The sequence below is a fragment of the Notothenia coriiceps genome, unplaced genomic scaffold (genome assembly GCF_000735185.1).
Source record: "Notothenia coriiceps isolate Sejong01 unplaced genomic scaffold, NC01 NC01_scaffold00023411, whole genome shotgun sequence".
NCBI lineage: Eukaryota > Metazoa > Chordata > Actinopteri > Perciformes > Nototheniidae > Notothenia > Notothenia coriiceps.
Window position 1 is genome coordinate 43,471 of NW_011356112.1, and position 10,379 is coordinate 53,849.

The window sequence follows — 10,379 nt, forward strand, 5'->3', positions numbered from 1 at the left end:
GGGGGGTGCTCTGCATCTGCCTGCTCCACCCGACTGCCCTCAGATTAGAACTCACTTCTGAGAGTGACAACAATAGAAACATCTTTCATCAGGAGATTTGCTTGGTCGTTGTTCTTTTTGATGGAAAGCTGAAGGATTACACGCTGCATCTGATCTCTTAATAGATACAAATAAGTGGGGAAACCATGCACGATTCTGTCCTCTTGTCTGATGGAAGATAAAAATGTGTTTGAGATGTCCGACAGCAGGGGCTTAAAGAAGTCTTCCCCTAACATCGAACACTAAACCCAGATTGATTTGATAAAGCTGCAGAGGTCAACATTTACAAGCCTTTGTGACTCAACCAAAAAATGAAACAAGCTGCTAATAGAAGCTAACTGCTAATATGATAACATCACTGTCTTCAAGTGTTAGAGGAAATAGGGCGAGACGCTGAATTACTAACAGATTTCTTTTCAATTGTTTTAACTCATTTGGAAGCAGGAATTGTTAAACTTACTGTGTCTTGGCTTCCTAAATGTTACATCTGCTGCTTTCTCTCTCTTTTGTGTCCAATCATCAAAAAAGTGTCTCATTAAATACCTGAGTGTGTCGGTCTGAGGATCAGGTAAAAAAAGTGATTTACTTTTTTACATTTTATGGATTTACCGAATAATCATAAAATAAAAACGTAATAAAAAAATAAAAACACAATTTAAAAAAAACAACAAAATAAATATTGAATATATAGTACATGTCTTCCTCCCCTGCTGACGGTTGAAGCGGCTGTGTTTGAACGCAAAACAGACAAACGAGGAGAAATCACGTAGTCATTTGAAAAATGTGCGTTAAATGTTTTGAATGGACAGAGGAGCATTTGCCTTTTTAGACCAATCAATTGAAGCTGATACATTATATAATAAATAAATAAATATAATTTAATAATTCAAATAGAAAATTAAATGTAAGGTGGTTGAGCTGTTTCTTACAAATTGAATGTCGCTCTGTTTATGTTTAAAGATTAAACAGGATTATATTAAATGTATTAAAATATCAATTGGCAAAACATTTAATTGTACCACATCTTCATGTCACACTATACAGTGCATTAGAAAAACAACTCATACTTTATTTATTTTGAAGCACAATGTTTACCGCGGGTATCTTATTATTATAAAAAGCTGCTCTGCCTATTTCATTAAATAAAAGCATGTCATCATCTCAAAATGTTCTTGTTTTTGAAATAAATATTTGAATAATGAATTCCTCTGCGTAATAAATGGGTATTGGAGAGAAACTGCCTCTGGCATGGGCCTTGGGATTTTAGCATTTGCACAAAAACCTGTACCACACTACAGGACAGTGAAAATCCCACCAAGCACAACAGGGCCCCTTTAAGGCAGGGCAAACGGTGAAAACTGAAGTTGAATACACTACACAGAATGTGTTAATCACCATCAGGGCTTTAGCATGCAGGACACCTGTCTCTGAGTACGCTGCTTAGTTTTGACATGCCTTAACCCGGAACTTGTGTTTAAACATTTGACCTTCCCATTCCCTACTGTACATATCATTTTGTAAACATATTAAACAAAGACAGCCACGTTAACCAGGGAACATCTTGCACATGGTGTAGTGGTGGAGAGACTTTAAACCTTCACATACTTTAAAGAGCCATACAAAAGGAACCAAAGTGAAAATTGCTTTTAAATGTTTTTTTATTTATCAGTAACATTCTATAAAGAAATACATTCACACTCACAGTATGATACAGAACAACAAGATATGTATAAGACAAATTATTGATCTATAGGTTGAATTCTTTCTGCAGGAGGAACCAGGAGCTGCTGATAGCCACGAGGACTACAACTGAAGCCAACACTTCTCGTGAGGATGAACTCATTTTTCATCAAGATTCAGAGCTTTAGTGACCTGCTCTGGGGCTTCTATCGGGACGTAAAGCTCGACAAAGAATGCTAATAAAAAGGGGAAACAAACCCCGTAACAGAGAGGATAAAAAGAACATCAATGTAAACAATATATATAACAACATTCAATGTCTATGCTTGTTCAACCCCAACAATCTTGGGATATTAATTCACACTTCCTCACACTTTAAAAACAGGAACTTAAAGTGCAGTTAATGGCTCTGGTCGTCCCCTTCACTTGTTTTGGCTTTGATGGTTCGACTATACTATAGACTATAGATCCATCCACCAATACACATGAACAAGATGTTTCGGAGTATGGCTGTCTCACTGAATGAAAAATGAACTAAGCAACAAACAAAAAACTGAAAATGAAGTTCTACCACAAAGGCCTAATAAAAGCAGGCAGTGATATGAGTAGAAACATAAAGGGGAACAGTAACAGTTCTCCAAACTTACCTTCAGCTAAACACATGAGCTATATTTGACCACTTATATACAAAAATGAGCATGAAGATGGGTTTCTCACTTGCTGCTCTAATGTGGAATAACAGCGGCACAGTGAGCGCTAACAAACATACAGCCCTTTAGGATTGTATGGATTCTAAAATATTCACCGTTGATAGAGATCATCAGCACTCAGCAAGCATTCCTATCAGCACAACAAGCTACATTACACTACTGCATGTGCCATCAGCCAGCCGTGTACAGCATAATAAAACAGAAGGGACTATGCATAAGAGTAAAAGTTGGTCAGTTGGTGCTCAAACATAAACAGATCAATCATTTTCATATCAGGAACAGGGAAGAATCACTTTTAGGGTCAAGAATTGCAGTGGTGTGTATGTGTTTGCTTCTGCTTATTTCTCAAAGGGACCCTATTATTATTAATGTGCAGGTTCATAATTGTATTTTGTGCCTATACTGTGACAAGTTGAAAAAAAGGTCTGTATTATCCACATTTAGGAAACTACAGATTTATTCTTCTAAATGTCATCTGAGATAATAAAAAACCGATTTTGTAATCGTTGTATGAAAAAGCGTGATCAGTCAGATTAAATAAAAAGGCACTTTGTTTTCAGAAATGGAAACCAAACGACTTCTACTTTAAAAGAAAACCGTAGAAAAAAATGTAATTGCAAGTCAAATGTTAAATTGAAATATGCAGTCACACTGCCAGTGACTGCTCTACAGCCTTACGACATTATTATTAGCAATCCTGCTAATCCATCATATTTTGTGAATGCAGCAAAGCAAAACAAACTTTGGCCTTACTGCTGGATGTATTTGAAGTGTTCTTACATACATGTATTACCATGGGGCTGGTACGGTTTTATTTGTTCATTTATTTTGTTGGCACTTATAGACTGGTGCAGTTAAAAGTCATTAAACCAGGAAAAGCATGTTACCACTTCAACTTCCCTCATCTCGAGGTCAACGTCTGATTGAATGTGTTTGTGGTTAACATGAGCTTACAATGTGACCGATACCGTGCGACCATGACGTAGTTTGTTCATAGCATTACGTATGGTTTCTGCCAATTGCAATACGCTTCAAGAATCACAAAGTGGAGTTAATACATGGAGATTATCCTGCAGAAACAAACGTGCTGGGTATTCAAATGTGTGTGGGCAACAAAGCTTATTTCTAGCAATATACCAAAAGTAATTGCCAAGGCTTTTTGTTTGAGAGACCCTTGTGATGCTAACTTCCGGGTCGGGCTCACAAAAATATGTAATCATTGCACCACTCTAGGTCACATGTCAGTACACTTATGGCATGTCCTGATTGGTTTGTACGACAGAGAAACAATAACAAACGGACTGATTTATGCCAGTTGCTGGCAGTGTGTTTGCATTTAAAGAGCAACCTCAATAACCAGCTGACACACTGTGATGGCACACACATAGGAAGCTAATAGGCTGATCAAAAGGAGAATTCTCTTCATGCCAGCCTGTAGGAATCACTCCCGGTTCATTTGACCATTCTAACATTACATTCAGTACAAAAGTCCCTTCAATCTGTTTGGTTTCATTTTCTTTTTTTGGTTTTCCAATTTGAATTCAAATGTGTATTCTTTAAGTAACAAGTGAAGACAATAACATATTTCCACACCTACATTCAAGTGCTTAGAAGTTTATATTGCATCATTATCTTGTCTCATTCTACTCTAAATTGTAGCCACTGGATTTGCATTAAGCCTGCATGTTTAAAGACACAAGATGAGTTTACTGTAGGAAAACAAAATCTTCTCATTTCCCTTTAGAAAATATCTATGTTTTAGTGTTGATACAGTTTATCAGTAAATATTACAAACAGCGTTTTTGAACTGCCTATTAAAAAAAACTATTCACATATAGGGAACAGGAAGAGTACAGAGGCACAAAAGCTTATTGCTGCCACCGAAAGGTATATATGTAGAAATACTGCGCTGTGATATTCACATTGTTATACCAAGGCTATGATCTGTGTCTGGTTCAACCTCATGCAGTCTGACTGGTTAGTTAAGCCAAGTTCGAGCTCAGTCCACACATGGACATTTGAGGCTTTGTCCAAACAATGAATGTATTAGTGCGGTATATTTGCAGTTTTAATGGCCGCAGAGAATAATGTAAACAGGTGGCCAATAGACACAAGTTTGGAAGTTCAAGTGTTCCTTTCCCTTAATGGAGTTTATCAGTACCAGGGCTGAGTGATGTTCGAGTATATTTGAGATTCAACAGGATGGACAACATTCACAAGTGAAGGTTTTTAGTTTTTTACAGAATTAAAAATGTCTTGCAACAACTTAACAACTTAAAGACTACATAAAAAAAAAGAGACAAAAAGGGGGAGGGTGTGACAGGGTTCCTGTGAAACCCCACTGGCTCCAGTGTAAGAGTTCTGAGGAATACCCCCATTCTATTTCACAAGTAATTACTGGACTCTACAGAGGACTTGGCCAGGTTTGGTCATACATTTCGAAACGATGGTTGGATTCAGCCTACTTTACCTCGTGCTTCAAGTGGTTTTTAGTGGGAAATAGTGTTAAAATAAATAAAATGATGGACCTAGGTCTTCCGTCTGTAAACATGTGATTCCACCAGCAGATAACCCATTCACAGAGCTCTGCTGCTCAATGTCCTCACACAGAGGGTGAGGATGGTGCTCTGAGCGAAGCCCGGTTACACAAACTCAGGGCCTCCTTACTTTATCTGTGAGGGCTCTGGTGAGACAGGACCCCAGGTTTAGGGGGCGGGCTTGGTTACTTCTCTTTCTGAATTGTGTCGTGTTGGCACAAAAATGTGTCCTATAGCGCACTCTAGTAGGATCTTTTTTAAGTTTGATGTATGATCATTGCAGGCTTGATTGTACAACGTGGAGCTCAATCTTTCTGCAACACAGATTGTTAAATGGAGTGTTGTGGTTATTTCAAATAATTATTCTCGGAAGAGAAAATTGGCACTAAATATCTGGATCCAAGAGCAACATCCACTTAGAAAATATTTTCCTCGGAAATCAAAGCAAATGACATCCAAAGAGACAAACTGTAAGACCGAAGACAGCTGCAAGTAAAAACATGTTCAGCACTGGCTGAATATCAAATAAGGAACTTCATTTAGAAGATGGATTGTGTCAAGGATTGCTCCATATGTTCTATTTTAAAATATTAAAAATCCATAAAAACTCAATCGAATGAGAAATCAAGAATAGTTTGCATGAAACTTGTTAAAAGCTTTAAAGTTATATAAAGACTGATTGTGTGTAAATCTTGTATTATTCTGCAATGTTTTCATCACTCATCCCTTATAAGTACCAGCCATGTGTCTCACTCTTCATACTGACACGTCTCTATGGCCTCGTCATGTTACAGCGATGTTATGCAGCGGTGTTCTCTGTTGGACACAGTGAGCTGGAAGTTTTGAATAAAGTGAAATAAAATGTGTAATCTTTTGCGCCTCACCACGAGTGTATATACTTCTTAGTGAGAGCCCTATGTGTTAGTACCTCGATCCGGCCACTTCTTTTAGATGACTTGCATAAAGGTTTGTTACAGCACGGCAATTAAGAAATGACTGCCACCAAGCCCAGAATTAAAGGCAAGAGCTGATTGCAGTGAATAAGGAAAGTGCTTTCACCATTTCACTCATGCATCGGCTGTTGTTCCTAATGTATTTACAGAAGAGCCTACACTCACCTTTTCCTCATATGTTATGCTAAGGACTTATCTGCCAAACGAAACAAAATCGAATCATTGGTTTTGAATGCCTCACTGCGGGGTCAGTGTGGCATGGGAGCTGCTGACAGGAGGTCAGCTGGGAACAGAAGAGCAGGAGAAGGGGGAGGGCGGGGGAGGTGGCTCCACAGTGTTGGGTCCTCTCTGTAGAGACTCCTCTAAGACTTGCCTGCGCTGGCCACGAACGGGACTGAGCCGAACAGGTCCTCTGGCAGCAGGGTGGAGGCGGCGGGCGGCGCTCGCTCCTTTTCAGCGCTGGATGTTCTCTCCCCTGGCTCATCTGCATGGAAAGGTCCCAGAGGAAGAGGATTAGATCACCAATGGCAAGAAAAACAACTACAAGAAACTCATTTTTCTATCAGCCGTGACCATTCAAAACACACACACACAGATCCCTTCCAAACCCCAAGGATCCTTCTTAGGACATCTGCCACAAACAGCATCACATAACTTTAATGTATACATTTTATATTGTTTATTTTTTATTGCAACTGAGTGTCATGCTCTGATGTTTTGGTTTTTTAAATGAACTTCATGCCAGAGGAAGAACAAACCACATAGCCTTTTTATTATGACAGCCACTTAGTTACTTTAAGATGAGGTTTTTTTAATCTGCCAGCGCCAAAGACACATTTCCATTTTATGTAAATGTAATGGACAATAAAGTATTCTGAAACTGAATCATCTAAAGCTGCGACACTAAGGCAAGATGTTTTTAAACCACAGAAAGATTTGAAAACATTAAACACAAAGTCAAGGGTAGATGTTGAATTATACTGCATTTGGTTATGATTTATTTTCAATTTAGTCCATGGAAACTATTAATAAAATACTGTTTAACCTTGAGATGAAGTCGCTTCACTTCATGAATCACTTCAGGGAAGAAAAGTGTCTTATGATTTAAATTGTAGAGATATGAGATATCGGTAAACTTGTTTTCTTAGAGTCTTTAATAAACCAAACCGCAGTCTCATAAACTGTCATTTATTTTTGACTGCTGCAATGAATAACAGACTCTTGCTATGATTTCAGAAACAAAACACTATCATACAAAGGGTCACTTGCTTGCTCGCAGTCTGTCAAACTCCCGGTCGATCAGCTCCTCCTCGGTCAGCTTGGAGAAGTTGTCCTCACCAAAGGGGTTCCAGCGCGACATGTCGGGGGGGTTAGTGGCTGTACTGTTGCTGCTCTGAGAGGGGGGCGTGATCCCATCTGAAGCAAGGAGAGGGTTCCTGCTGTGGACACAGTACAACAGACACAACATGTTTAAGGTAGGACTCTCTGGCACACATTTCCTTACAAACTATAAGATGAAAACCTAAAACTAAAATCTAATTCATAGAGAACTCTTCTCTTTACTGAAAACGTCTGAGGCTGAGGAAGTTTATCCAACATACTACTCTTAAAAACTAAGGGCTTAAGAATTATGTTCAATCATGACTGACTTTTCATTGAAATAGCACTTTTATTTGCCCTTTATTATTAAATAAATACTCTTATTATTCTACACGTTCTCCTCGCCTGTGTTTTGAAAAATTAGTATTCAGATATATTGTATGTATTTATATTAGTGCTTTTTCATTTTTTAACAGTTTTTCATCTTTTCTATATTTACAATTCTCATTTTCCCTGTTTCTTGCTTTCATTTAAAATGTTTATCAGTTTACCAACTCACAATGCCAATCGCTTGTAAAGTATGTGAAAACCTATGCAATAAACGGCATTCTGATTTATATTTGTAACTTATTTTCTATTGACCCTTTGCGCAGCTTCGTTGTGGAAAATGTTTTAAATGTGCCTTGCCTGAGCTTCCAATAGAAATTAAGACTGATAATTAAATGGCTTAGTTGAATACTTGATTCTGATTGGTCTATTTGGACATTCCAAAGGTCTGTTAAAGCTCGCAAACAGACCGCTGCTAAAGATGATCAAGGGACTATGTGCAGTCATATCAATCCCCATAAAGAAGTCCTATCTATTTAACGTCAAATATTAGTTTTCTCCATCAGAAAACTGTGGAATTTTTTTTAATGTTTTTTTATTGAAGTGTAAAAATGTCATACAGGGTCACAACTGAGACAATGATCTTCATCCTTTCTTAGAACTAAGCATTGCCACGCACTACCCGCCTCCCTTACCCTCCCACCCCTACCAGTGAGAACCCGTAGTGATACAAGTTTTATCAAAGAAACATTGTGTAATACTTTTTGAATAGTCATTTTTATATTTGCCATTTTTATATTTGCCATTTCTGGATTCATGATGGCTTTTTTCCAAGTAAAGAAAATATATAGAGAACAAGAGAAGGAAAGAGAAGACAGAGAGGAAGTTAACTTTAACGGGAACACACTGTGGGCTCTGGCACTGTTTAAAGGGTGGTTGAGACTGGTGGAAGTTCAGTGGGTCTTACCTGGGGTTAGAGTATGAAGAGTCGACAGGTGACGGCCCCCCCACCTGCACAGCTCCAGCAGTGGAAGGGGTCGTGTTATAGGATCCCAGCGGAATCTGGAACTCAAGAGGGGAGGACATGTAGGGGAGAGTCTGCGGAGCGGGATGAAGCTGCTGCTGGTGCTGATGATGATGAAGAAGCTCCTGCTGATGTTGATGATGCTGCTGCTGCTGCTGCTGCTGCTGCTGCTGCTGCTGCTGCTGCTGCTGGATAAAAGCCTGTTGGTACTGGTGCAGCTGTTAGGGAAGGAACAGAGGGAGAAGAGGGGGAAGGGAATGAGGGACGGACCTTTGTTTTCATGGTGCACAATGACGGCAACAAGATGATGAAATGTTGTTAGAAACCAGTTCTGGATTTGGAAAGCTGGGGACACAGTGGAGGGGAGGGACGGAGGAATGAAAGTCAAACAGCACGTCGGAGACCAAACCGAACAAATAAATCAATCCCAAATGCAATAAGGTTTAAACACTGACGGACCATTTCAACTTAACTAATCTTGCTGGTAACCAGAAAGCAAAAAATAAAACCACAATGGTGCTCTAGGACAAGGGTTCCCAAACTTTTCAGCCCGCGACCCCCAAAATAACAGTGCCAGAAACTGACGACCCCTGTCAACGGGGGGGGTGAATACATTATTTTATTTTAGTTTTCCGCGGTCTCGCGGGAATATCTCCGCAATGGAGTGAGCTTAAGTTTCACTTTCGATTGCATGATATAGCCCAGCGCAACACCTTCGTCACACATGTTGCCACTTATTTGTACCATTTTCAGGCGATTTGTGATCCGACGTGTTTTTTAGGATTTCAAGAAGCATATAAAACAAACAATGGATGTATTTCATGAACATTTATCCATGCTGAAAGTAGATTTAGATGTGTTAGGAGTGAGATAGATATTATAATATATGCATCCAATGAAGCATTGCATGAAGTCTGTTGATGATCAGAGGCTGTTGTTGGGGCTGCATAAACGTTTTTTCTATTTTTGTTTTGTAGGCAGACCATAAAGGCCAGCCCAATGGTTCTCGTTTTAATAGCATTTTAACAAAAAACAAACAGGCGAGCCTAAAAGCCCGGACACACCAATCTGACAACAAAGAACTGACACAGACGGACCCCGACTGTTGCGTCGCCTCGAGTCTCTGCATCTTGGCCATGTGTCGCACTGGAACACACCGCAAAGACTTCAGCCGACGGCCAAGAAGCACGTACGAACTGCGCATGCGTGAGTGGCAATAACTCTCCTTACCAGCAGGTGGCGGTAGTGTGTATTCGTCATTCAAAAGAGGCAACAACCGGAAGATAGACTGCGTGATACACAGAGAGAAGAAGAACAGACTGCGTGATATAAACAAACAACAAATAGCATGTGTGTTCCATTTTCACTCAACAGCGAGAAGCTCATGGGGCTTTCCAGAACCTGTGTCGAGAGCTGGAGTTAAATGAAATCTCGGATATGCCTTAATAGTTTGTTTGGGTCCCTCACTTCCGTTTCGCTTCTCATGCACTGATTCGCTAGCTGAACAGCCAATCAGTGGTTTATTTTGCCGACTGCCTGCCGATTCAACATGTTGAATTGGCGGCGGAAGGTGTCGGCACGGCCGAAAAGACACGGCGGGGCGGGACACACCAATCTGAGTAGGGCGACCAGACGTCTATTGACGCCAAAAACTGGCTTGGTGTGTAAGGACCTTTTAGTCGCTTCGGATACAAGTTTAGCTATAATGAGATGTTCCTTCTTGTTTCCCGTCAAAGCTTGACTGTGAACTGCATGCTGCGTGGTATTGGAAAAGCCTTAAAAAGTGTTG

General features: G+C 39.7%; 1 protein-coding gene across 1 annotated transcript in view; it reads right to left on the reverse strand.

Moving 5' to 3' along the window:
* Window positions 1-10,379, reverse strand: part of bmp2k (BMP2 inducible kinase) — a 65,008-nt gene that overhangs the window by 4,447 nt on the left and 50,182 nt on the right. Inside the window, exons 11-13 of the mRNA XM_010781605.1 lie at window positions 8,534-8,808; window positions 7,189-7,358; window positions 6,293-6,403 (exon numbers count right to left, since the gene is read on the reverse strand). Coding sequence (XP_010779907.1) covers window positions 6,293-6,403; window positions 7,189-7,358; window positions 8,534-8,808 — 556 coding nt within the window. The remainder of the gene's footprint in view (window positions 1-6,292; window positions 6,404-7,188; window positions 7,359-8,533; window positions 8,809-10,379) is intronic.